At 38.2% G+C, this 27615-nt stretch overlaps 2 protein-coding genes and 2 long non-coding RNA genes across 5 annotated transcripts in view; 2 read left to right on the forward strand and 2 right to left on the reverse strand.

Annotated features, from left to right (window-relative positions):
- The window catches only part of LOC103156073 (uncharacterized), a 20232-nt gene extending 9134 nt beyond the window's left edge, over positions 1-11098 (forward strand). The window contains exon 4 of the long non-coding RNA XR_478112.2: positions 11017-11098. This is a non-coding gene — a long non-coding RNA (uncharacterized LOC103156073). The remainder of the gene's footprint in view (positions 1-11016) is intronic.
- tmprss6 (transmembrane serine protease 6) lies at positions 7-15604 on the reverse strand. 2 transcript variants are annotated; one of them, XM_007577983.2, is made up of 18 exons: positions 15288-15604; positions 13041-13173; positions 12129-12271; positions 11435-11502; positions 11014-11201; positions 10881-10922; positions 9680-9884; positions 9406-9542; positions 8930-9042; positions 8728-8837; positions 7510-7652; positions 7328-7426; positions 5876-5989; positions 5555-5671; positions 4186-4354; positions 2651-2928; positions 1757-1893; positions 7-366 (listed from the first exon to the last, which is right to left on the reverse strand). In XM_007577983.2, exons 1-18 carry the CDS (start codon positions 15360-15362, stop codon positions 202-204), a joined length of 2436 nt encoding a protein of 811 aa, XP_007578045.1. In that variant the 5' UTR covers positions 15363-15604; the 3' UTR covers positions 7-201. The 2 variants fall into 2 exon arrangements, with proteins under 2 accessions (XP_007578045.1, XP_016519517.1); XM_016664031.1 differs by lacking the exon at positions 10881-10922.
- LOC103156070 (uncharacterized) lies at positions 11091-15810 on the forward strand. The gene is made up of 3 exons (XR_478111.2): positions 11091-11179; positions 12979-13123; positions 15612-15810. It is a non-coding gene; the product is annotated as an uncharacterized LOC103156070 (long non-coding RNA).
- LOC103156075 (uncharacterized) lies at positions 15807-25468 on the reverse strand. The gene is made up of 10 exons (XM_007577987.1): positions 25395-25468; positions 23717-23863; positions 23530-23635; positions 23320-23401; positions 21723-21810; positions 21510-21649; positions 20157-20343; positions 19795-19894; positions 19641-19713; positions 15807-19157 (listed from the first exon to the last, which is right to left on the reverse strand). The coding sequence occupies exons 2-10, from the start codon at positions 23793-23795 to the stop codon at positions 18204-18206; spliced, it is 1809 nt and encodes a 602-aa protein (XP_007578049.1). The 5' UTR covers positions 23796-23863; positions 25395-25468; the 3' UTR covers positions 15807-18203.
- Positions 25469-27615: the final 2147 nt, after the last annotated feature.

Here is a 27615-nt window from a genome sequence, read left to right on the forward strand (position 1 = left end):
TATATATATTTATCAGAATACAGGATTTAAAAGTAATAGGGACAAAAATTGTCCAAATTAGTTTTAAAGCTGCCAAATAAATAATGATATAAGCTTTATTACTTGTTGACTTTTAAACAGAAGTCTCCACCATTTTACCTAGAGACTTCTCTGATTGGTTGAAACTCATGCATCGCCGCTGTGGGTCTGATCCCCAGTGATTTACGGGCTGCTGATGACCTGCTTGATCCAGTTGGTCAGTCTGGTGATGCGAGTGTAGACGCCATAGTAATCTGGGCGGCCGCAGCCTTTGCCCCAGCTCACCACTCCGGCCAAGAACCAGCGCCCTGACGGCTCCTGGCAGACCAGGGGTCCGCCAGAGTCCCCCTGGCACAGACAGTCACAGAATTAAAGATGGAGAAATATCATACAAAAATCTTTATGCTGTCTAAAGAGGTAAATTAGTTATTATTATTATACAATTTTATTATTATTTGTAATGCAGCTGAATTTCATTTATGGAATACTGCTAGGTGTCTTTCGTGTTAGTAGAAAATAAACGCATATCAACCTGTATCTTGTGACAGATCACCGTAACCGAAACAATGTATTTTATATATTTGTACCTTACGAAGTTATTTATACCCTTTGAACCTTGTCATATGTTGTCAAGTTACAAACAAAGCTGTCATAGTTTTTATAGTTATTAATGACACAAATAACTGTTTAATAATAAATTAAGAAAATGAGAAAACAACACAATTTTCAAAAAATTTTGCAAATAAAAGTAAGAAAAGTTAATTCAGTCAAGACTTCCTAGAACCATCTTTATGTTTTTTGAGGTATGGTTAAAACCAGATAATAACATAAACTGAGTAACAACACACATATATTTTTTTTTCTTAGTGTCTGAAGTGAAATCAGACCAGACTTCTTTTGCTTTAGCTTAGTTAGAATTACTAAAATTGCTTCAGTTTGGTAAATGCCAGAAAACTTTGCAGAAATATTTAAATTTAAAAAAAAAGTTTTTTTGTAACATTCCTCGAATTCAACAGTTTGGAGAAGTTGTGGGAATCTCTGAAAAGGCGTGTGTGAGATTGGCGGCCTACAAACAGCTCCACCAGCTCTTTCAGGGGGAATGAGCCAGAACTCCAGCTTGAGGAAGAAACCCTAGAAGGTTTGACCCAAAACATACATTTTAAAAGACAGCTATCACTGATACTTACCAAATGTGTGTAAAAGTTTGAATTTGAGGAAAATTACTAAAGAAATTCTACGAAATATTCTTGGTAAGTTTTCTGTCATTTAGCAAAAATACATTTATTTCAAACAGATTTTGAAAACAATGAAACTGTACAATTGGTAAAGAATTGTAAGTAATTTAGAAAGCAACTATAAAAGTAAGACATGGAACAAATTTCCATTTTCTTTTTGGGAAGTGGGTACATGGAAAGATCTGTAAAAGGTGTTTGCATATGAAGGAGAACGTTTCACTTAGAACATTGTTTTAAATCAAGTGTTTTTACTTATTCAGTTGGCAGTGGACATGTTTCTAATTTCTGCATGTCACCAAACAGATGTGTGTCTGTCCACCCAATGTTACTAAAACTTAGTCAAAACAACAAAATGTACAGAGAGGAAAAAAAGTTCCTTTGATCAGAAAAACAGAGGGGTTGTGTGGTTCACTGCCTGTAGTCTGACATGCAGTTTTTCTTTGCTAACCAATGCAGATTGGTTAGCAAACACTTAGTGTTATGTTATGTTTATATGTCTGTACCTGACAGGCGTCTTTCCCTCCACTACGATAACCGGCACAAAGCATTCTGGGAGTGACTAGGTAGCCGTAAGAGCGAACGCAGGCTTCCTCGCTGACCAGGCGAACGTCCACTTTCTGCAGAACATTGTTGGCTCCGCCTGCAGGGGGTCAGAGGTCAGACATCAGGATCACTCTGTTATCAGTTCCTTTTTTTCACAAAAAGCATGAAAGACATGGGTTAAAGTCATAGCGCCCACCTACAGGCGGCAATATTTCTTATTTCTACTTCCCGTCTTCCTCAGCCTCACTGGAAGTCAAGTCAAAGTCTGTGATCGATGTGACGAGTAACAAAAACTCATATTTGCTTTAGAGGAAATATCATAAAAATTCCTTGCAAGTATTTCCAAAATAGTGCCACAAAATTTTTGATTTTCACTTTTTCGCAGTCAAAATCACTAATTTTGTGGCGGTAATTTAGAAAGATGTTCAACGTTATTTAATCTTAAGTTCTTATTAAATGCAGAGACAGCTATTTATTCATATTTTATTAATACATTCTGCCACTAACGGCCCTGTGAGAACATTCACGATCTTGATATCAAGCAAAATAAAAGTAAATTTGGCATCCTACCATGCAGCATCTCAATGAAATCAAGGATCTGGGCTTTATGTCAGAATTGGTCTCTTCATTTCTTAATTCAATTTAGTAGTACGTTTTACGTCATTGTCGTGTCACCCCATCCAGTTTTACTTCAGCTTTAATCTTTTCCAAGATTATCTCACATTTTCTTCAAGCGTGCTCTGATACACATTGAATTCAATGATCTTTCCAGACACTGTAGTATTTTGGTTTTGCTTCTATTCGTGGGTCGCTCTGCTTTCTTCCCGAGACCTCCGACCTGTTGGCCAGCTCACCTCCCTCCCGCTGCGCTCCCCAGCCGGTGACCCAGCAGAGCAGGCCCGGTTCCAGCTGGTGGGTGGGCGGTGGCAGGCAGGCGGGCCGAGCGTGTCCGGTCAGCAGTGCGTATGCGGGCCGGTCCAGCTTCAGCAGGGCCAGGTCGTAGTCGTGGGACTCACTGTCATAGTATTGGTGGAGGTGGATCTGCTGAACCCGAGCCACCTCCTCTATGGAGCTGCTGCGGTTCAGCAGCAGTTTACCCAGATACACCGTCCACACCGAGGGGGAGTACACACTGCAGCGGGAATATCAGAGAGAGGGTAAAGGCCTGTTGTCATGGTGATAAATATTCCAGGACCATAAATCGTCACAGAAGTTATCGATAAAACATTATATTACTGTTTTGAGACTATTTTCAAATAATACATCGTATAGTAACTAATGCAAGAGCACATTCTCAAAGATAATTAAATTTAACTTCTAACGATCATTTAACACTGGAACCGGAAGACGTTTTATATATCCAAAATAAATAAATTAAACAGAAATGACAAATAAAATGAAATATTAAGTCTCTGTAAACAAAATTGTCGTTTAAAAAAAAGGGCTAGTTGAGACCAAAGCATTAGACAGAAGGCTTTTTTCATCGAGTTTTTGGTAGAGAGAAAGAGAAACTGGAAACATAATGCAGAGGTGGTGGAGGAGGCTCATCTTTACACAGATTATCTGTCTCATATTTCACTGTCACAACATGGTGACAGTTTGAACACATATGGAAAAATATATTTTTGTAAAAGTTACTAGTACAGCTTACACACAGGCAGATGAGCTCAACCTTTTCACAGATTATATTATCATATGTCTCATACTGTCATGGCATAATGATAATTTTAACAAGTAAGTAGAACATATTTTTATATATAAAACTTGCATACTGCAGCTTTAATACATTTTTAATTTTATAAATGTATTCATTAATTTATTAGGCTTTGCATTTATGCTTTGTTAGAACATGACTATATTCCTTTCTGTGACCTGAACATGATTCCCTAGGAAGGGTCCAGTGGATTGAGCAAGATTTTCAGCTGGGGGCCATATACCCCACCGAACCTCCTTTAGGGGTGCCACTGTGTTCAACCCTGATTTTTGATCCATATCAATCAAACAAACTTAAACAGTACAACTCAAAAAACTTTTAATCCTTCCCAAGAAAATTTAAAAAAGTGTTAATCCTCCTGCAAAACATTGCCGTAATTCTTTTGGGCTGCATCCCGGTTGAGCTGTTTTTGAGAGACGGGTGCAGATAAGAGCAGAAATGCACTCACTCACATCGCTCCCTCACTCACTCTGAGACGGTTTTAACTCCTACATCCTTATCCTTATCCATCACTTGAGCCAAACACAGAGGGAGTTTAAAAGAAAACAAAGAGACGATCCTGATTTAGGCAACAGGGAAATGAAAGGGTATCCTTCAAAGTGTAGGCAGGGAGTGAAAACATGACATTTGCAACAACAAAGCGCTTCGGGTTGTCTGTTTGCTGTTGGCACTCACCTGTCGTCGTAGAAGCAGTGGGCGGCCGACGCCACCCACTGACTGGAGATCAGTGCTCCTCCGCAAATGTGGGTCCCTCGCACCTGCAGACTTGTCTGCCAGGGCCACTCCCCCTCTAAGGCGTCACTGCCCCCGACGATGCGGGTGGAGAACTGTCTCAGGCCACATTCTGGACATGGGCAGACATTGAAAAAACACCTTGAAATGTATTCCTGCCCTCTAAACCTTTCACATTTTGCCTCGTCGCAGCTACGAACTTCTTTTAAGAACTTAATATAACAAAAAGTAGAATATAACTGTATTTTTCATCCACTTCACAATTGTGTACTTTATGTGGTTCTATCAGCACGTCTTAATAAAACAGATTGGTGTTTGGTTCTAACTTGAAAAAATGTAAACAAGTTTGAGAGACATTAATGCTTCTGCACCGATGCACACCCTTAAATCCTCAGATAACTCAACAGAAACATCTCAGCGACCTAATTCAAAATGTGATGGATTTATTTATTAAACCGCAAGGTAAGGCCAAGTGTTGCATTGTTCTAATACATGGGGGCTTTTAAGCTCTGACTGCCTTTCCTTTATGGCTGGTTTCAAGCATTTATATTGAAGGAGCCAGCCTTATTTGGAAATGTTTACTCAAACAAGTTATAAAGTTTTCATGAGCAGAAGGTGGCGACTAAAATGGTTGGAGTTACTCCATCACTATGAACTCAGTAACATTTAGAGTTCAGCCTTATATTTTCCTAGTGGAAGGTTTTAAAGCTCTTCCACTGGCTACATGTAGCTTAGAGAATAGACTTTAAAATACTTCTGTTAGTTTATAAATCACTGAACTGTCTAGCACCAGCATACATTAAAGACCTGTTGTCATGGTATCAACCCTTCCAGACCTCTCAGGTCTTGTGCTTCTGGTCTGTTCCACATCCCCAGAACCACAATCAAACACAGAGAAGACGCATTCAGTTTTTATGAACCACAAATCTGAAACAAACTTTCAGTTTTCGGAAGCTTGGAAACTGCAGTTCCAAGGAGGAGCTTCGTTCTGAAAGGCGGAGCTAGGTCCACCCAGGCGTTTCGCACAGCTGAATGGTTGCCAAGGGAGATCAAAGGATTTCTCAAACATGCATGAAAGAATCAAATCAACACTCCAGGTATGTTTTTAACAAAAGAATAACATAGCATGATGTAAAGCTCAAAAAAATATATTTTTACATACTACCCCTTTAAAAGGAAAACAATGAATAATATTTAGTTGTAAGAGTATGATTGATTGGTCTACATGCAAAACAAAGTGCTACCCTGATAATATCCACATAGTAATTATGATAAAACCCAGATTAGTTTATGGAACTTCGTCTGATCTCACCGCATCGATTCTCATCCGAGGCGTCGGGACAGTCGGTGACTGAGTCGCACTCTGGGTTCGGCTTCTTCAGGCACGTCCCATCAGCGCAGACGTAGGTCATATCTGTACACTCCACTCCTGAACACACAAACAGGCACACACTGACAACCCAACGCTGTTCAGGAAAGCTAACGTGGAGAGATTTTGTAACTTAATGTTTCACGTCTAATTAACACAAGCAGCTTGCTTTGAATTACTTCACTGCAAAGATTAAAGGAAAGGGAGCTTTTCTTCATGCTCCTTCTAATGCCTGTGTGTGAGTCTTGGAGGTCAGAGTGTTACCAGCAGTGCAGTTCATCTCGTCGGAGGCTTCAGGGCAGTCTGGGTGTTGGTCACACACTTTATAGTAGTCGACACACTGACTGTCCTCGGGGCACATGTACTGTGCCACACACACTGAAACACATGACAAAGTATCGCTTTGCACATGTCTTATAAAACATTGCAATAAATTTTACTTTTGATTAAAAATTAAATAAATAGATTTTTAAAATAAATACATTTGGTACTGTATGAGGTGCCGTTTGCACAGTTATTTGAGTTACATAGCCTGTAAGAAAAAAAATTGACTTTTTTTTTTTCAAAATCATATTCAAACCATGTTATTCATTCATTTATAAATGTGACCATTTCAAACTACAAATATTCAGTTAGCAAGGTAATTATTTAGCTATAATAAATGTTTAGCCAACAGACTAAATATTTATATTGAAGTCAAATATTTAATTATCAAGAAACATATTTAGTTAATCATCTAGTTAATCATTTAGCTCCAAAGTAAATATTTAGTTATTAAACTAATTATTTAGCTTTATAAAATAAGGTAAATAAGTACAAGTAACTTAATAGTTTGCTTGATACTAACTATTAAGTTAGCAAGATAAATATTTTGTTCACCATATTAATATTTATCTCCATATAAGTTAACTTCAAACTAAAAATTTGGTTTAAAGTTAACTATTTAGTTAGGAAGACAAATATTTAGGACAACAGTGCAGGGCATTCTGGGTAACTATAACCAAATCAAATGCGTGATGCTAGCGCTAGAGGGAACAATGTAGCATTTCTCTTTTGTGAAATACAAAAGAGAAGTGCTCCAACCGCTAATATCTGACCCTACTCTATTTTTGTTTACATTTTGCCAAGCAGGAAGTTGCGCTCAGTGTCATTTTTGGAGGCTCGTGTGTCATTTCCTTCAGTGGTTTTGGGTGCAGCCCCACCAGAGGCGAGGCAAACAGGAAACAGTTTTTTGAAAGAGTTTGGATCGTTTCACACATGGCAGTGTGAAAGTGAACCACACCACCTGAAAATTTATCAAATGTTGCAACTTTGATCCCCAATTGAACCGAGTCTACCGGATTATCAGGTGTGAAAACACCCATAATATTTAAAATGGAGGTAAATATAAAGTTGGTAAGCTGAACATTTAACTTGCTTTTTAGATATTTACTTTGGTGACATTTATAAATCAATGAACTAGTTATCAGTAAGTAATAATAATACATTCAACAATTTGGTAAGCTTCACTACAAACACCACAATTTTCTGAGATCTGTAATATGGAGTTTTTAAAGGGCATCTGGGTCCTTGGGCCAGCTCTCTAGAAATGGCAACAAAACGGTCGCCTCTGTGTCGAATATTTCAGTTATAGATTTGACGGTGTCTAACTGTTTTCCCTTGTTGAAAAGCCTCGATGACATATGCACTTATGAATTTAAAATCTAAACTTCGTACCACAGTTCCTCTCATCCAGTCCATTGGAGCAGTCCTTGATTCCATCACACAGGGGGACACAGAGTCCGCTCACAGTGCACAGGAACTGACCTGGACAAGCTGCACACACAGAAAACAAGAACAAAAACTCACGTTGCAGAAAGGGTCTCTTCTCGGGAATCTTTCCTGCATCCACGACTTACGGTCGGAAAGGTTAAAGACACTGTAGTGAACCTGAAGGCCCGGCCCGGTCAGCGACACCTCAGAGGTCATAACGACGGTGGTTGAGTTCGTGAGCAGGGAGAGGCGTTCGCAGTACGGCTGCAGACCTCTGGTACCGCACAGCCTGAGAATTCAACCAGCATCAATTCTTTTATAATGATAAAAAAGGATAATGTAGAACTCAAAAATAAATGTTGCCATTTGATGCACTGAACCAGATTTTAGCAAAAGCTAATTTGCATCTGCAGTACCTTTGCTAGTTGCAAAAATGGACATACAGCAATAAAATTAGATAGAAAATAACTCATAGACTATGAGTTATTTTCTATTCACAATACACAAACACACATTGTACAGACACACACACACACACACAGTCATGCGGTTAATGTTCACATACCTGAGTGGTTTTTAACAACCTAAGCTAGACGATATGTAAAATGAAAATCATATATTTTTATCCAAACAGATTGATTAAATTTTTGCCTCTGACTGATCAAAATATATTCTGTAGATAAAGATGAGAATATGAAACCTGCAGGTAAAAAACCCCCCTAAAAAGGTCACTAGATAGTATTAGGATGCTTTAGTGAGACAATAGTGCCACCTTGTGTTCAGACAACTGAAAGTTCCCTCATTTGAGTCTTGTAAATTATTTAAAAAATATTATTAAAAAATATATCTGAAGTTGTAGTTACAAAAACGTATTTTAGTTGGGAATTTCAGTCAGGCTTTAAAGAAGTTGTGATATAGTAAATGTTTTGACACATGGACATAATTTAATGTGATTACAACTAAACTGAGATGCACAATGTGAAAAATATAGTTAGCAGATAATTTTTTGTAATGTCTACTGGCCTTTTAGCTGCCACCTGCATGTGTAGTATAAATGGAGGAAGAAAAACAAAGAAGTGGGCCTTAACCATAAGCCTGCCTTTTAACTTCAGCGGTGCAGCACCTGGACTTTACTGAAATAGACCTTTTTATAAAGGAACGGAAACATTTATGAAGCCAGACATTTGTTTTTTCTTTCACTGACTGTCTAACATTAAAATACACATACATTTTTCTATTTTAAATCACTTAGGATTCTGTAAAGTCTTCATATTATAATTAGATTTCTGTTTGTGGTTTAAACCAGTGGTTTAGTTGAACAGAGGAAAAAGAAGGCTGTCCAGACTAATTGTAAAAGACCATACCTGCGGTTCTGGATGACCCACTGACCCTGGGTGCAGGCTTCGTTGTAGCTGGCTCTGCTAAGCTCATAGCCTTCAAACTCCAGAGCTAAACCCAGCGCTGCGCCCGGCATCTGAGAGAAAACAGGAAATGGGGTTTATTTTACCGGCTGTAACTACATTTTAAAAGAAACATTGTAGAGGTACAGATGGAAGGGACTCTGACGATGAAAGTCCAGGTACAGTTGGTGTTCGGAGGGTAGAAGCTGGGGAAGAAAGGCGTCTGCAGAGTCCCCTGCACCCCCTGTACTTCCTTCAGCTGAATGGAGGAGATGCAGTCTGAGAATACCGAGCAGAAAATATCTGGGTTATAAATCCGTTTGCCCTTGCAGTATGAAATTCAGGAATTCAGCTGCATGTGGTTTGCTAATGAAAATGTGGACTTAACAAACTTGCTGTCATGTTTTTTTTTAATGACATTGCGTGTAGGAACTTCCTCGTGATGTGATTTTAATCGCTTATTCAGTGGAAAGACTAATTCTGAAATTTTGTTTTTTTGACAGCGGAATGTTGACAGTGTTTTTCGCACGTTTGTAATGGAAACACAGCTTTTGACTGCAACATAATAGCAGAATATGTTGCTTTTGAAAACTACACCACAGCTGCATAAACAGTATTTCTTTCAGACAGCTTCAGTCTTACCCTGTTGGGGCCAAGCTTGTGCAGACAAAGAAAATGGGTCCTTGTAATTGTAAAGGCCTTTTTTCCAAACCACTGTCATCCACTCACTGGATGAGAGCACGCGCACCACGTCTTCGTGTCTGCTGCAGCCATACATCCTTCAGTAGAAAACAAAGCTGAAATGTAGCCACATGATTGTTCTCTTTTTGAGGTCATGAATTTTGAATTTCATAGAGCTCAGATCTTAAAGCGATCGAGTTGGTAGTATTTGTTGGAAAAAAACCCAACAACTTACGATGTAATTAGATGGTGATCGGAGGGGGTGATGGAGTCGTACACCACCAGCCGGTCTCTGCACTCGGGGAGCAGCCACTCCATGTGGAGCTCCAGCTGGGACCCAGGGTCGGTCTGGAGGTGCCACAAGCAGGAGAGCCGATGTGTTTCAGGGCCGCGCAGAGCCATGGGGCTGCTGGACACCACCTTCTGGTAACGGTAACAATCTGAGGACGAAGAAGCCAGAACTTACAATTAATGTTAAGAATAAAAAGAATAATAATAAGAAGAAACCCTTCATTTACCCTTTAAGGGCTCATCAAAAGATGAAAACTAAATAGTGAAAAATGAATACTGAATTATTGCAGGATGACTACCGTAGTGCCATGATATTTGCATTAGTTTCATGCGGTGTCTTTCTGGTACCACACGCTAACACCAAAATTAATTGCACAAAATCTTGCTTTTCTTTTCTTTTGAGTTGCTTTGACTAAAAGCCTCTGCTAAATGACCACTTATAAATCCTTGATAATATTCAGCTGCATAAAACATGGCGGGTATGACAATCTGCCAGCTGTTCTGTCTTCTGTTCTAATTTGTGGTTTTTCACTAAATCAGCCTAAAATTACATCAACCTGCTGCTTGGCTCTTACTTAAAACATTTTTCTTTTATCTGTCATAAAAACATTTATCTATCTTCACTGCGTTGTGAAAGTATTCATACTAATTCAGTATATGAACTCTTTTCACTTTACAGCTAAAGATTTGAGTACATATATATATATATATTTTGGAGATTTTATTAACTGATCCAGGAGTCTACAACATTTACAACCCAAAGGGCCATGTTTACTCACAGGCCATCCAAAGAAAACTTGTTGAAAGCAGCAAACGACTTCATGAAAAAGGACAACTCATAATTTTAGGTAAATGTCTATTATTGGAAATTTGTGTCATTTTTAAAGAACCACCATTTTATTTCTATTTTTAAGATTTAATGGAAAGATAAACATGAAATGTATCTTAGAAACGATGGGAAAATGACACTAAAAATAAAAATCCACATCGATTCCAACCTAATGACAAGAAAGACGGATCTAAAAACATGTTACTTGTGCCCTTAGTGACGCTCGCTATATGACAAAACACCCACAGAGTGATGATAAAATTAACAAATTACAAAGTAAAAAAATGATGAAATGGAAAAAAGAAAAATGTGATACCAAACGAAGATGTCAAAACTTCTACAACTTTGGAGTCGGTTTCTGTGGGGAGGTGAACAAAAAACCAATGAAACTGAAATTATATCAGGAATACGATCTGTTTCACGATCTCATTCATAACTCTGTGTCTCACCAGTAACACACAGGGTAGGGAGGTGGAACAGGAAGCCATTGACGTTTGCTGTCTCCCCACGCTGTGACCTTCCGTACCACCTGAGGCCGTCCTCCAGGCTTCTGGCGACTTCTTTTACTGTGACTTTTCCTACGTGACTGCTGGGGACCGACAGCACTATCCAGAAGTGAGCCACCACACTGCCTTGCCTGCAGGAACACAGACAAGCCTTAAATTAACATAATTGATAATAGAGAAATAAATGAATAAAAATTAACCGCTCTGCAACTCATAAGCACTTTTCACTATTGACTTAGACATCACCCACTGTCAGAGGAGGTGGGTTTTAGGTGTATACTTTATGAAAATGAAGTAAAGTTCAGTCAATTTGGTTTCAGCTTTTATTACTCTAATACTTCAAGAAAAACAGAGGTCCACATACCCAAATGCAAAGACAGTGGTGTAGTTAAAGTATCTGGAAAGAGATGAGGCTTTCATGATCTTCTTTAACTAAAAGATAAAAAAAACACATTATTTAACATTCAGCAGCCTTTATTTAATCCTGTTTTTTTGAATTGGTGTGATTTCATTTTCACATTTTAGTGTGACTAACTGTGTTTCCATCACAAAAGTGCAAAGATCTTCATCTCTATTCTACTAATATCCGGAAAAACACAATTTCACAGTTGCGATGTTGCCATTAAATAAGAAATGGAATGCTATTTCTTCCTGTTGTCCTCTTCAACGTTTCGCCAGTAGTAACATCTGGCTTTTGATCATGTGACTTGTGTGATTCGTAAAAAGTGTTTCCATTGCAGATTTGCAAAATACATTATGTCGATAGGCTGATAAAACACCTCATCCTAGCACATTTTTTTTGTTTAATTGAAAAACTTGTTTTGTTTTTCTTTAAGTCGGCATGTTTCCATTTAGCAAATTTATTTTTGTAATTTCAATTTGCGCAATTTTATGGTTAATGGAAACGCAGCTACTGATAAGTGAAAGTAAACAGAGAACATTGCTGTGCTTTTATTCTGAAGGCAGGAAGTGCATTTTGTGCGTCAGTGAATCTCAGAGCCGGTACTGTATGTATTAGTGTGAACCAGTATTGAAAGAAAAGCGTGTTTCCTGCTCACCGTGTTCTGTACATATTTTGCTTCAGTCTTAAACGTTGGGTTATTGTGAGAGGCCAGATCTGCTGAGAAGTTCCTGTTGACGATGGTCAAGTAAGCCGTGTACTGCTGCTGGACACGAGGCTCTAACGTCCAAACACTGTATTCTGTCACATATAAAGAACAAAACACATTAGAATTTAATCCGTACATATGGACAATAAGTTGTTGGCACATGTTAAATTGTTCATACTTATGTGACATCAGGTCAAAACCCCAACTTTCACTGGGAAAACAAAATGTAAAAATTGTCTCAAATGTTTTACTGAATAATATCTAACAGAAGGTCTATATTATTATAGTCTAACCACTTGCCTTACAGCTGATTGAAAAGGCAGTATAGGTGGATGGTGGCCTAAGGAGCTTCAGAATAAGACAGTTTTTCACCTTAAATTCATACAATGATAAAGATCTCAGAGGAACTTCCTTTCTTATGTTGGTGTAACGGCAGAGAGACCAAATGATTCACAAGCCTTCATTCAACGACTTACACTTTATGTCACACAGTAAAGCTAAAAGTCTCAATCAACACAGGAAAAACTCCCTAGATTTGTCACTTGTTTTGTTTTTCATAAAGAGTCACTATAGGCGTCTGGACAGTCACTAAATATAGCAACAATGTTTATAAGCAAACAACAGTGCTACTTTTGTCTTGACCACAGCCATGCTTAACCCCTGCCTTCATCCCCACACTTGGTGAATTCATGGGAAGTCAGTACATCACCAGGTTTAAGATGACTATCTGACCCAAAAAAATTTACTGCTGAGGAGATTTCTGTTTTTTTTTTTTTTTTTTTTTTTTTTTGGATTTCAGACATTCGAAAGTATTTGCTTGGCCAAAGAGGAATAATTCCACTCTGAGAAAGAATCGCTCACCCAGGAAGTACCAGGCCAGTGTGGCTGCGACCGCTATAAGGAAGACGAAAAGGAAGACGAGGGAGGCAAGCAAGCACTTGGAGGTGCGTGTCGTCTTTATATGTAGTTCTTCATTTTGTGTAGCAGCTCCTACCTGGCTTAGAACAAAACAAAACAAAAATGACAGTATGTGTGCCCCCCAATATAAATTTACTATGATATCTAAACATAAATTTAGATAATATAAAACATGTTTTGTTTGTGTTACGTCTTGGTTAATCAGGGGGAAATTCAGATCTCAGGTGGTTTCCCTGTAGATTGTTGCCAAACGTAATCTTTACAGTAAGGTAGCTGCTATTTTATTCCTCTGGGTAACATTTTTGAGAGATAACAATAACAATCTGACTTCAGAAAGCAAGTAAATCTGAGACGCTACAAGTTCAAAGTCATGTTCAATAATTCCCTTGGTTAAGAAAAGATGTGATTTTGTGATATTTTCTTTCCCGTTCCTCATGTTGTTTGAACATGAGGAATGTTCAATTGACACTTTTGATCTGTTTAAATTAGAAACTGCTTTGGTTAAATTCATCAACACTTATTTGCTTAAACAGAGATATGTAGAAAATAATAATAATAATAATAATAATAATAATAATTTTCTAAAAAACATATTTTTGGATCTCACTCTCTTATAAAAACAGAAAATGAAAAGAATATGCATATTTATAAAAACATCATTTAATTTCCTCACCATGAATAAATAATGATGTTTTATCTTTTGAGAGAAGTGCAGAATGAAACCCAGTAAATTTTATAAATCCATAAATCTGTGGGATGTTCCAAACTTTCTGCTTTTTGCCAAAATCCTTGAATCTGAACACAGAGTTTGTCTGCAACAAGCTTTGGCTTACAGTAAAGACTAAAGTCAAACTTTTGTCTTCCTTCATCCATCCATCCATTTTCTGTACACCCTTGTCCCGGCGGGGCAAGGGTACTGGGTCTATCTCCAGTGAACGTTTTGGGCGAGAGGCAGGTTTCACCCTGGACAGGTCGCTAGTCTGTCGCATGTCTTCCTTTAGTTTGGGTCATATGAGGAACATTTTTAACAATTGGGTATCATCATTGCTTTGGATAGGAAGCAACATTGTTCTTCCTTGTTTGTTGACTGAAGCCATTTTTTGTGCTTCAGCACAAATGAATTCAATTGATGGCTGGTTAACAGGGTTTTGCTTAATTGCAATCTTCTGAATGGGGTGTGTTGAAGCAGGGGAACATCTAAAACATGCAGGTCAGTGTGCTTTGAGGACCAGGGTTGGGAAACGCTGTTTAAGGAATGTCTTTGAATATCTCTGCACTGATTTTTTTTTTCTCCCATGCTTCTTTGCAACTTTCCACAAGTTAAATCTTGATTTTAATGTCGATCATCCCTACAGCACCATTGTTTTGGAGCTGTGGCTATATATTTAAGAACTTGTTTGCAATGCTTCTTCTTTTCTGGCTCTCTATAAAAAAAGGGATTTTTGACAAAAACACCAAAAAAGACATTAAGCTCAAATACTATTAAAAAAACAAACAACAGAAATTAAAATGTTACTGTTATAAAGGTAAAAAATTTCGTACAAAAATGTAGAAAAACTTATACTAGAAACTGAATATTTGCATGTATAACTTAGTATTTTCAAAGTTTCTATTGGTTTTGCTGGTCATCATATTAATTCTAAAAACTTTTTTCATGACTATGCATGCTAAAATATTTTGCAGTAATACCGACTATTAATCTTTAGATGTTTTAAGTGGCTACTCTGATATTTAGCACAGGTTTCTTTCTCTTATCTTACTCATCTTCAGAGTAATACCAAAACCCGACTCTGACTCATGAGTGGCAGCTACACGTCAACCTGCCTTTTTATACGTGCAAATTTTTTCCATTAAGTTGAACCATACTTTATTGCATATATGAAGGAGTTCCCCTTTCTAGGCTTCTGTGAAATCGTGTACAAGACGGTTTTAAAACCCCTGAACTCGAGTGTGGCTGAAGAACACATAACAGGAAGGGGTTTTGAGTACAGGAACCTGAAAGTTAGCATGAAACTAAAGCCATGTGAAAGCCCATTTCTCATGTCCTTAGATTTCAATTTACACTTAAAACCACAGCAGAAGTTTCTGTTTCCATAAACAAGGACGTCCGTTATGAAATATGAGGCAATAAAAACTGCATGTTAGACGGCGCGTTAAAGTTTTCTTTTTCGGGGTTTCAGCATTACTGACCTCATTGCTCAGAGTGGCAGGTGTAACCTCCTGGTCACAAGAGACGGACTCCTTCGAGCCGCACCCGAGTGCCATTGAATCACTCCAAGTAACTTGTTGCCCGAGTAGACATTGTAGCCTCCTGGAGGGCTCGCAATTGTTCAACCTTAAGACTCTTATTAATAGTTTTCAGCTTGCAAACAGTAAAAGCTGCTGTTTTCCGCTGCAGCTCCTGTTGTGTTTGTAAGTCCAAAGGTTTCCAGAGATCGGTTGAATTCGGACGTTGATGTCAGGCAGGGCTGGCATCCGCAAAGCTCAGAAAGGCTTTGTTTTATTCCCACACAGCGTTTGGCATCATTCACATACAGCAACAGGAGCGAGAGTCAGGTGCATCGCAGTTGCACTAATGGCATTGCCTGGCAACAGTAAGGTAACCAGTCAACACCCCCCTGCACAGGTAAGTCTGTTGGGATCAAGGCATGGTGAAGGTTGCTTCTGCAGTTCATGTCAACCCCAAAGCCAAACACACAGCGGTATATCTAGAGAAGATGCAAAACTTATTTTATTGGGATTAAACTTCTTACAGTGCATTACATTTGTTTATGTTTTTACTTGATAGGATAGGCAATACAAAGAACACCAATAAAAAGAATAAAATACATTCAATATATTGTAAAAATCCCATAAACTTGAGAGATTTATGGAAGTATAAACAAAAAATAAAATCTTATTTAAAGACAAACTACAAAAACATTAATCCCTGCACTATTGATAATGAAGTAATAGAAAATAATTTGTAAAACACCTGACTGTACTGTAGGTCATGCATTATGATTTAATAGTAGAGCATTTATTGCTACTTAACACTTTTGGCAATTTACTTTTCTAAGACCATCCACCCTCCATCACAAATCAACACGCATCACCCATCCAAGCTGCTTTGAAGTTCAAAGTTCACCTTAGCCCCACAGATCTAAACTTCACAAGTCCTTGTTTTGTTCTGAGAAAAAACATCAAATTAAATGCTACTGTACATGTCTTAAAACAGAAGACAGACAAGGATTTCTTACATTTAAGTCTGCAGCTTCAAATACTTTATATTCCTTTATCATCAACTAGCTTTAAATTTGGGATGTATGCATTTGTGCCACTCATGTTACTAGAGCAGCCAAATCTTTTAAAAAACAACTCTTAAGCAACATTTGAGGAAATTATCAATAAAAATGGTCTGGATTTAGGATCTAGCATACAATCGACCCATTATTTTCTTAGAAATAAAGATAAACAACTTTTTATAACACTGGATATAGTATTGACAGTACATTTTTGTATAATAAATGCATTATAAGCTCTCACAAGGCTCACTTATATTCAGTGGCAGTTTTTGACAAGGGTAAACATTAGCGGTTGCTCAGGGAAGTATTAGAACAATGAAAAACTTAAGAACAATGTTTACAATTTAGAACTTCCTAAGTAAATTGCATAGCCTTTTGCACATGTGATTACTCAATCTTCTGCACAAGTAGTCAGTCAATACTTGACATATGATTTGTGGTGTGCTGTTCAGCCCCCTGTGTTGATCTGCATCCTGTTTGTCGGTGACGCAAGAGGAGGCGGGTTGCCTGGCTGAGCTGAACATCGTTCAGCACAGCCCACGTCTGAGAGGATATCCTGGGCTTTGATTAATTTTCAGGCAGTATGGCAGTCAGCCCACAATAGGCGGAGTACAAGTCAACCTGTGGCATTCTGTTTGCTGTTAGCAAGAGGCCTAACTCTTGCAAACATGCTGCCCAGGGTGGCATACATGCAAAAACTGCCACTGCTTACTGTTTTTTTGTTGTTGTTTTTTTTTTTTTGTTTTTTTTTTTACTTTTAATGAGAAAGAGCAGGGGTAAAGAAAAAAAAAGTCAGATTACATGCATTCATTCATGTAATCTGAATGAATGCAGATTACAAACTCTGGCTCGTTAGCCTGGAAAGTCTGGTTTGTTTGGAGAGGTGTGAATGTGCAGGCTAACTGTAATGCGGACTAAAAAAAGCGAACTCTGATCCGTGAACTCTGGAACTCTGTTGGGGCTTGAATACATATCTGAACGTCAAGTGGACTGGAGACCACTCCAAAAGCAGGAAGCAGACTATGGTGCAGGGCATTCTGGGTAAATACAACAAAAACAAACCTGTGAGTCCAGCGCTAGTGGCAGAAATGGCTCATGATCTTTTGCCAAGGACAAAAGAGAAATCCTACAGCCGTTGACATCTGGCACCTTCCATTTGTCTGTACGTTTTGGAAGTTGTGCTTACGTCTTCTTCAGAGGTTTATGTGTAGTTTCCTTCAGTGGTCCTTGGTGCAGCGCCACCATAGGTGATGGGGAGGGGCAAGAGGTTTTTCAAATGGCTTAGTTCGTTTGACACAGTGCTGCATCAAAGTGAACCATACCTGCTGAAAATGCAACAAATGTAACTTTGGCCCCCAATCAAACCGAGTCTACTGGACTATCAGAAATCACCAAGAAGTATCACAACTTCCACAGTTTCCACACTGGGAAAATGGATAAAATCCTCACAACAATAATAATACCAGTGACTAACTGCGTATGTTTTATATTGCCATATTTTGCTGGGCATTATGGCTTGTTGTTTGCCTTGCATGGGACAGATACTTAAGCCTCCCATTCTTTGCTCTGTCCCTGCCTTACTGGTATGTAATCTTTGTCATGGGACTGGTGCGCAACGCTACCTGACATAATCTGTTTCATTTGCAGTGGTGGCAAAACAGAACCCAGCTTTGATTGAGATATAATATATACAAGGGCTGTTGTGACAAAAATATCAAGGAGTTTGCCAAAGCAGGGGGAGGGAAAAGGAGGAAATAAAAGCGAGTACCTTCGGCGGTCTTATCATCCTCCTCCATGATGATAAGATGTCCTCCAGACTCTCCTAGTTTACTTTGTTAACGCCTGAATCCAGGCAGGAAGCCCAGGGAAGCTCAAGGCTTTCAGCCTGGAATGTTGGGACTTGTTTGTAATCTGAAAAACCCTGAGGAGGATTTTGACAGAAAATGCCTCCAAACAATTTCTGAATTTCACTCTCCTTCCGCTCCTTGCTCAGTGACCCATCATCATGTCCTTCCATCATATGAATGCTGTCTTCCTCCATGCTCTCCTGACTGACTTCCTCATAACTGTCCATGCCCGAATCTGCGCTGTGGAGCCGGAGGAACTCTGTATTCTCGGCCCGGATCGTCGGAATTTGTTTGTAATCTGAAACAACGGTGATTTTGCCCAAGATGCTCTCACTGCCTTCAAACAACTTCTGAATATTTGATTTTGTCTCGTTCCCTTCGTTATTTATTTCCTGGTTTTCTTGCACCCATGGGGTCCCCTCAACCATATTGATGCTGTCTGCCTCCATGCTTTCCTGACTGACTTCTTCATAACTGGTCATGCTTGAGTCCACACTATGGAAACTGTGGAGTTCGGTCTCGAGTTTCTGAACACTTTTGTAGTCAGAAATCACCACTGCCTCATGGTTAATTCCACCCATCAGAAGTGCCATAACCATTTCCGCTTCTCTTCTCGCAACATCACTGTCCTGGTTTTTATTTTTCTCAGCTTTGGGACCAGGAACGTTCTTGTAGGAGGCTTCGACAGCATGGGGCATCGGACTCCCAGCAGTGAGAGGGAACACAGGAGGATTACAAAACCCAGAGTAACTGTGGTTGGAGAAGCTGGAACAACTGGACTCGTATTCGTTGAACTCTGGCATCATTTTTATGTCCGGCATGCAGGGTGTGACGTCGTCCACGGCGGATGTTTCTTCAACACAGACGATGTCTGCTGATTTTAAGAAGGACTGATATAAATCACTGGTGACGTACGGATCCAACCAGGTCTGTGGAAAGAAATATGAGAGTGGGTAAGCAAGAGAAGACGGAAGAAATGTTAAAAACCAGTCAGGTTTTTGACCTAAAACCAAGAAAAATCCTTAAGTTAGCATGATTCAGCTAAACGTTGAGTTGGGGGCATGGCCTGCAGCAGTTTAGTTGGATTTAAAGTAACAAGAGGCTCATTCTGAAAAGAGGTAATGAACATGCTTTGTATAGCTCATACAACTATTCTATAATAACATAATATAATAGATCACCTTAAGTCTTTTTGGTCTTCCATTGTGTTTCTCACATTATTGTATTAAAATGTTTTTAAAATGTGTAACATTCATATATGAGAAATTAAGAAATCATATTATTTTCAAATGTGATTTTGCACATTTCCAGTTAGTCTTTTTGTTTATGTGATTGTTAGCATTAAATTTAGCCTATCACATGTTTGTTGCTAAAAAGCGAAGTAGAAAAAGAAAAGAAAACCAAAACATTGCCTGGAATTGTGTTGACTTTGTAGGATCAGGCAGAGGTGGACCTGTAATCTTCTTCAGTATGTAGATCCTGGAACTAAGCACACAATAAAGCTATACAGGTCTGTGATAATTTGTCTAATATATTTGAATTTATTTATTTATTTTTGTTACTTACCAGGCATTCTTGCGCTTTGCGATGAACACACCGGGCAACAGCAACAAACCAAACACTGCTAGGCTCAAAATAGCCCAGTTCAGATCAACCACATCCTCTCCTGAAACACACAAAGAAGAACAAGTCCTGATGGTGTGAGTTCTTCTGCGACATCTTTTTGAGTTTTATGTTTAGGATTTATTGTTAGATTTCTCTGATACACAACACAATCTCAGAAAACATATCTCCATGGTGACAGGACAAACAAAGGGGAGCTGTATTTGGACAGCCTTGACACCAAATGAATTTGCCCAACTAATCCCGCTGGCTTCATTTAAGGTGGCCTAATTTTTATTTTATTTATTTATTTATTTATTTTTTACCTGATCTTGGTCTGGGCACCCAAGACACAGTGGGGCTCCAATCACTCCAACTCGCCCCAGCCAAGCCAAAGTCATAATTGGCCAACACACGAACGCGGGCGTCATATGTCTTGCCTTCTAGAAGCAAGTCTTCATCCAGCTGCGCCGTACATTCCCATTTACATACACTCGTTTTGGTTTGTAGTTCCTATAGGGACAGATATTAATAGACATTTAACATCAGTCAAAGATGCAGTAGATTATAAAAATGTTTTTCACATGTTTAAGACTTTCACTATGTCCTGACAGTGTAGATTGAGACAGATGATCTGCTTCTTCCCTGTGGTGCTACTGCCATATGCAGAAATACACTGCTCTTAGTCAGAAACAACCAATCAGTCAGGAGGAGGGACTTGGGAGTGTCAAATTTGCTCGTGAACGCGTTGCTCCTCCCTCTTGCTCTCTGCTACGCGGCTCCACGGCAGGCTCCACTCACATGGTGGAGCCTGCTGTGGATGCTAAGTCTCATTAGCACCAAGAATGGTGGATAACCCGTTTTGCTCCTATGGTAATTTGTTTCTGCATTTGTTTTTGTATTGACACAGCTGCAGTGGCAATAGGCAGAGGAGCTCCATTTTTCATACATCATCTGTCTCACATTACACGGAAAGTTTAAGAAAATATGTACAGTATTTTCCGGACTATAGAGCGCACCTTACTATAAGCAGCATCTACAAAGTTTTTTTTATTTTTTTCCTTAAAAAACTGGAAACATACTTATATATGCCGCACTGGGCTATAAGCCGCTCTCAGTTTTAACAAGGGCGCAGCAGAGGGCTGCGTTCTTAATAAACCTGCTGGATTTATTAAGGACGCAGCCCTCCGTCTCCAATGCCGAACAATGGATTTGTTCATGCCGAGCTTACGTGCAGCGGCTCTATTTCCCTCCTGTTCTACCAGATCTTTAGCCCTCAACTTAAAAACAGCATCATATGAACTTCTTTGTGTGGTTTCCATGATGAGGGGATATGAGTTTGAAGAAATTTCTCCATCTTGCCTGCTGGTAGCATGTGCTGGCAGCAGGCTAGCACATGCTAGCAGCTAATTTTCTAAATGAAAATTAGCGCTTTATTCTTTGATTTCCAATTTTGACTTCCAATGATTCACTTCCTGCTAAAGAGCCCCCTGGTGGTTGAAGAAAAATCCACACCGTGCTACAAGCCTCATGGTTCAAAGCAAAAAAGTAGCGGCTTATAGTCTAAAAAATACGGTATTTTATGTACATTTCTTTTTATGAAAGTTGCTCACGGCAGGATTTTTTAAAAGGTTGTTTACCACACATCATGGATAAATCCTTTATTATTTTCTACTCACGCTCCATCCGTGTCCCTTTCGTTTCCACTGTAGCTCTGTATTGTATAGGTAATATTTAATGTTTATAGGCTTTGGAACTTGGGAGAACCAGGAAACCATGGTAAAGTTGACTTCAGGCTTTGGAGGGGGATTCACCTTTACTGCAAGATCATAAAATGTAAAATGCTCACCAGGTAATGCGACAAGATGGTAAAGTTGATGGTTCCTACTTACTGTGACATGCTGGCTGGTAAAAAATTATTTCACTTTGTTTTGAAGGGAAGCAGCTCAAATTCATGGACAATTTGGTAAAGCTTTGGAACTGAAAGAAAATTGGTAATTTTAAGAAAAGAAAAACAAACACAAGAGAAGCCCTTAGGCTACATTTGTACCACTTTTTTGTTCTCATTAATCTTAAAATGTCAGCTCAACTTTTTATTGATTTTATCTGTTTTAATCGATTATCACACTTTCTCATAAATAAGAGAAATAACATGTAATGTTTTCATCCATCCACGTCAATGGATCTTAAACAGGTTAGCCCTCTCAGTTGGCAGGAGGAGATAGAAACAGTCATACACACACATAAGCTAATAGATTATTGTTCTGGACTCCATAAAAACTCCATAAAACTCCATAAAAACTGAGTTAAAATTGTCAGTCCAGTTTAGTAAAGTCAAATAAGTGCTAACATTGTTTTGGAACAAGAGGGTTTATAGTTTACCATTACATCACCATGCTTCCTTATGAGAAACACAGAAAATGGCCCTGGACAACAGTTCTTGGTTCCTTTTCTAAGCCTCAGCCTAAAGGAACGCTCTCTTTTCTTAACCATACATGTGAATGTGTGTATGCGAGCATGTAAGAAGCTAAAAGAGACAGAGAAAAAACACAGAATCATTTATCCATAAATGATTGTCGATATTCTTTCCCATTTCTAGAAACTTTTCTTTAAGTATTAATTAGTTTTCATAATCTTTATATCCTTTGTGTTTGGGGTTGATTAATCATTAGCAAGTACATGTGTGTGATTACTATAATTTTTATTTAATTCCTAAGTAGCACTCATAGCTAGATTACACTTAAACTGTTAATATTGTTGATTCTTAAATATATATTTTCATAAATGTGCAAAGCTTCTTAAGTTCTTTATCTTAGTAATTTAGCTCCTTCATGGAGAAATGTATGCATTTTTACATTCAACTGAACTGAAGAAATTAGGAGAAAATAGTTGTAACTGTGTTAACAAAGAAATGTTTGAATAGAGTATGTACTCAAAGACTAAGAAAATGTCCAGTAAGATTATTTCTCAATTTATGATAATTACCATATATTACAGTCGATCACAAATTTGTTAATACCCCTGGCAGATTTGGGTTTAACATAATCCTTACATTTACTAACACTGGATCGAATTGAAACTGAAAATTTACAAGAAGGGTGTAATTCCTGTAAAGCCAACAATGCCTTAATTGTTAATTTTTTTTCCCAAATTGATACTCTGTCTCTTTTTCTGTAAATAAAGAAACAAACCTTTTTGGTTGAATGGAAATTGTTTTACATCCAGATCTAGTATGAATAATTTTGAGCTTAACTGTACCTTCTGAGTTCATAAAAGATTTATAGAATAAATGTGGGAATATTTAAAATAATAAAATTAAAAATGTTTATCATGAGCCCTTTAACATAAGGTGATTGTTGGACAAAACAGTTTGTCACATGACAAATTAAAAAGTCTTTAGCTCTCTAGATATTAGAACAATATTCAACAGCACGGTAATGTACAGAGATGTTAAATGTTTTGTAGTATAAATAGTACTTTAATACTCACCAGTTCGGTTCCATTAAAAATCAATGAGCACTTCAAGTCTGGTCTGGTGTCATCAAAAGGCTGCAGCTTACAGAAAGCACAACTGAGTAAAAAAAATAAGAGGGAGAATCATGGAGCTTTTTTTTGTTTTCTTGTGTTTTTAATAATTAGTTAGAATGTGGTATAAAAACATATATGGCTCTATATTTATATCTATATTTAAATAAATACTTTTTTCTGGGCAGTTCAGCATATATTGAGCAGGCATCATTCTTATGATGTGAGCTTTTCCATGTGCAGCTGATATTATGACTGTAATCATTGTAGCAAGTGAGACCTAGGACAAAGAAGATGAGATCAAGCAAAATATAAACTTTTTAATTTACTCAGCACAGTTCAAGTGAAAGAAAGCACTGACTGTTATGGGGAGGGCCCATGCAATCATCAGCGGAGGTTGAAAGCAGATGGAGCAGGATGAACAGAAAAGGAGTGGCCATATTTTTCTCTGTTTCCTGCCAGTGTTTCCTTTAGCAGATCTCTGGTACAGCTTTTAAGCCTGCACGACCTGAATATGTGACATGAGAACATTTAGAAAAACAGGATTAAATGTTGGCGGCAGGATTCCGCCACTGCTCTAGCAAAGCACGAACAGTTCAGAAACAATAAGAAATGGGAAAAAAGTTATTTATTAAGTGATTAAGTCGTGTTTTAGATTGTTCTTGAAAAACTAATCAGTCACAGCTGATTAGTGTGTGCACTCATGGCTGCACAGTGAACCCATTGATTTTTTAGAGCAGACAGCCGCTCCCTTCTCTTGCAGGTACTGCGTACCCCCCGCTAAATCTTTTAGGGGTACGCAGCACCCTACCGTACCCCCTACTTTCACCCCTCGTTGTATTATAAACTTTCTAATCTTCCTGTTGGCACTGTGGAGTCCAGAATATAAAAGTTGGAGGAATCATTTCACCTTTCATCAGCCACCAGCAGGTGCTCCTCATGAAATTTTTGACGGTGTCAAAAATATTAGTTGCCCTCTTGCAAAGACCTAAGAGTAGCATGTACTGTTTTCCAATGAACCATGAAAAGTAAAGTTCATCGAAGGAGCCGACAGAATGTAAAAGATCTGAGAACGGTTTCGAGGAGTACGTCACAATAAACACAACCAGTTTCTCCATACAGGAGGCAACCTGGGGCTGCCATTACCAAACCAAGGTTTTCTAAGTATTATTTTAATTTCATTCAGTATTTTTCACCTTGTTACACCTGACTGAAGCCAAACAGTCGCTTATTTCTTTGTGCTCCTGCACTGCTTGGGTTAATAGATCCGGTGTGTATTTCAGGTCAGGTTTGGCATGTGGTTACTAAAAAAACATGTTTGTGTTCAAAAGTCAACATGCAGTACTTGAACTGTATGTAGAGACAATTTATAACTGTTTGAAATGTTTGGAAACATGATTTGAGGCATTTATGTCAGAATATTACTTTTAAAATTCATTTTCATTTCCAAAAAAATAAAAATCTATTGAAGCATTTTTAGCTTCAATAGATTAACACAAGCTGTCAAGAAAAAAAATCTTCAAAATATTCTCATTAATATTGTTGATCATTTATTGTGATAAATCTTTTACATAAAAATTTTGATTTATTATTTTATGATACATTTCAGTGTATGAAGAACTGTCCAGATTGTTAGTTTTAGCATTTTTTTCCACTGTTTGTTCAAAGACGATGTCCTTACTTATCAATACATTAGAAAACAGGATGAAAAGCAGTTACTGTGAGCAATTTAGTGATACAATGCTACTTTCTGTGAAAAGAAGTAATAAATTGTTTTTATTGTCACTTATTATCACAATAGAACAGTGAAATATGCGTTTAAAATCTTCAGTCCATATCACCCACCTCTAATTTCCACTATGTGCTCAACAGTCAGACAGCACAAACTGTTTCTTACTGTTTTCCCGTCAGCAGTAAGAAATCTTAGCTATCTGCTTGCCTACTTTTTCCCCTCCAAACGCGGTCGACCACTCAAAAACCTTTTACTATAGAGTTTAACAATCAACAGGCGATACAAAAAATTGAAGTTTGCATCTCACCTGCTTAGGAAGGTGCATATATCCGCTTTAGGTGCTGCATTCAATGCAACTGACACAGAAGGAGCAACTCTCATAACTGGTTCGTTGACTCTTCACCTTAACCACAGCCACGTTATTAATATATATCGACTACACTGGAGGGATGAGTCATAACACAGTTTTTAGAAGTAAGTGTGAAAGCTAATTGAGTGCGATGATGTTTCAAACATGTAAGCAAGTTGTTTTTTGTTGACAGTTTTTAGTTACTGTCAACAAATTTTGTTTAAATGCCCACTGTCCCTGGAAGTTTAAATGTACTCGCAGCAGAGATGAAGGTCATTAATTTGGAGCCGTACCTTTTACTAAGATGAATATCAAAGAGTTTGTAAAAAACAAGAATTTGTTGCACATGTTTGAATTGATCAAATTTCTCCATGTATTCCAGTTAACAATTGGTTAGACTACATGTAGCCATCAACAGGCCTCTGGTGTGATTCTGGCTGGGATTTTGATCAGTGTTCATGCTAGGGCCAAAGTAGCCACTTCAGGTCACAAATATTAATAAATGATATTTATTGGTAGTGCTTGACGAAACTCAATTCATGCTATTCATTGCTAATCTGTGATCATTTCAGAAGTATCCACAGGGAGGTCCATGATCACATTTTGTGCAGCAATTTCTTTTTTATTTCATCACATGCAATTTTTATGTGCACTGCTTAAAAAACTGCACTATAGTTTGCACACCTTATTTGGCCTATTAAATCTGGTTTAAAATCTGTGGTGAATCTGCATGAGGGCAAGACCCAAAAATCTATGCGAAACCTTTAGTTTTAGGGTGAATTTGTTTGAAACCTTTTTATACAAAAAGGTTTGTATAAAACCTTTTTAGTCCACTTTCATCAGACTCTGGTTCGTAAGCCTAGAAGGTTCTGTTCATTTGAGAAGGTAAAATCCAGCCGAATTGAGCAGGGCACTGTAGGAAGGCAGTGGCCTGGCTAGGAAGATGTGAACACGTAATCAAACTCCAACATGGGCCAGAAAAGTGAACTCTGGTCCGCCTAAAAACCCAGGTCTCTGATTGGTTAAAGCGAACTCTAGTTCAGGTCTGATGTATTCAAGCGGATTGTTAACTGCTCCAAAAGCAGTTAACAAGGAAGTGGACTACAACGCAGGGCATTCTGGGTAAATGCAACCAACACAAATGCGAGAGGCTTTTTATCTTTTTGCAGAAGATAAAAATGTGAAATCCTAAAACCTCTAAAATCTCACACCACTCCATTTTTATTTATATTTTGTGAAGAAGGAAGTTGCTCAGTGTCTTCAGAGGTTTTTGTATCGTTTCCTTCCGTCAACCACAGGCAAGGGGGGCACAGGTTTTTAATAGGGTTTAGTTTGTTTAACACAGTGCTGTGTCAAAGTGAACTGCGTCAGCTGAAAATGTAACAAATGCAACTCTGGTCCCCAATTGAACCTAGTGTACCAAACTATCAGGTGTGAAAACACGCTAAATTACCAAAACGTTTTCAGCTGGGAAATACGATTAAGTCCTCAAAACAACAATAAACCTGCATATGTTTTATACTGTCATATTTTGTTGGCCAATCGTTGTGATTTGTACCTTGCCGGTGCAGAGCATTCGTTGTTTTGTAAGCTTCCATGTACTTTCAGTTATCAGCGTCACTGTTTCCTCTCCTATGTTAAGTTGTTGCTGTCAACACACACACCTGCACCTTCACACACATACACAATGCTCTGTATGAATGCTGAAACTGAGGAAAGAGACTGAAAGTGCATCATCTTTTAGCAATTTCCATGACTTTCCACAGACACGTAAAACAGCAGGATTGTAAAACATTGATTGTGTTTTACAGGTTTTAGTTCTTGAAAACAGTGTAGTTTGTTCTTAGAAATGGACTCAACAGTAAACTTCTACCCCATAGTGAATGCGTGGGGAGAAAAAAAGGGCTGTTTTTTGGGTGACGCTGTTTAAAAAAAACAACAACTATTAAAATAGCAGTCCTGTTTTGCATCACATCTTTAAGGTTACATTTTTACAGCTGATGTAGACTTCTATTTTTGTAGCAAAGTGGTTCTACATGTCAATGTAGCATCAGGTGCACTGATGACATCCCTAATTTATGGGAAAAATATCAACAGGGTGGGTGCCAGAATTTTACTATATATGTACGAGAAAATCCATATAAATACAGATTTGACCATATATATATATATATATATA

This window comes from Poecilia formosa, unplaced genomic scaffold (genome assembly GCF_000485575.1).
Source record: "Poecilia formosa unplaced genomic scaffold, Poecilia_formosa-5.1.2 Scaffold462, whole genome shotgun sequence".
In the NCBI taxonomy this organism is placed as follows: domain Eukaryota; kingdom Metazoa; phylum Chordata; class Actinopteri; order Cyprinodontiformes; family Poeciliidae; genus Poecilia; species Poecilia formosa.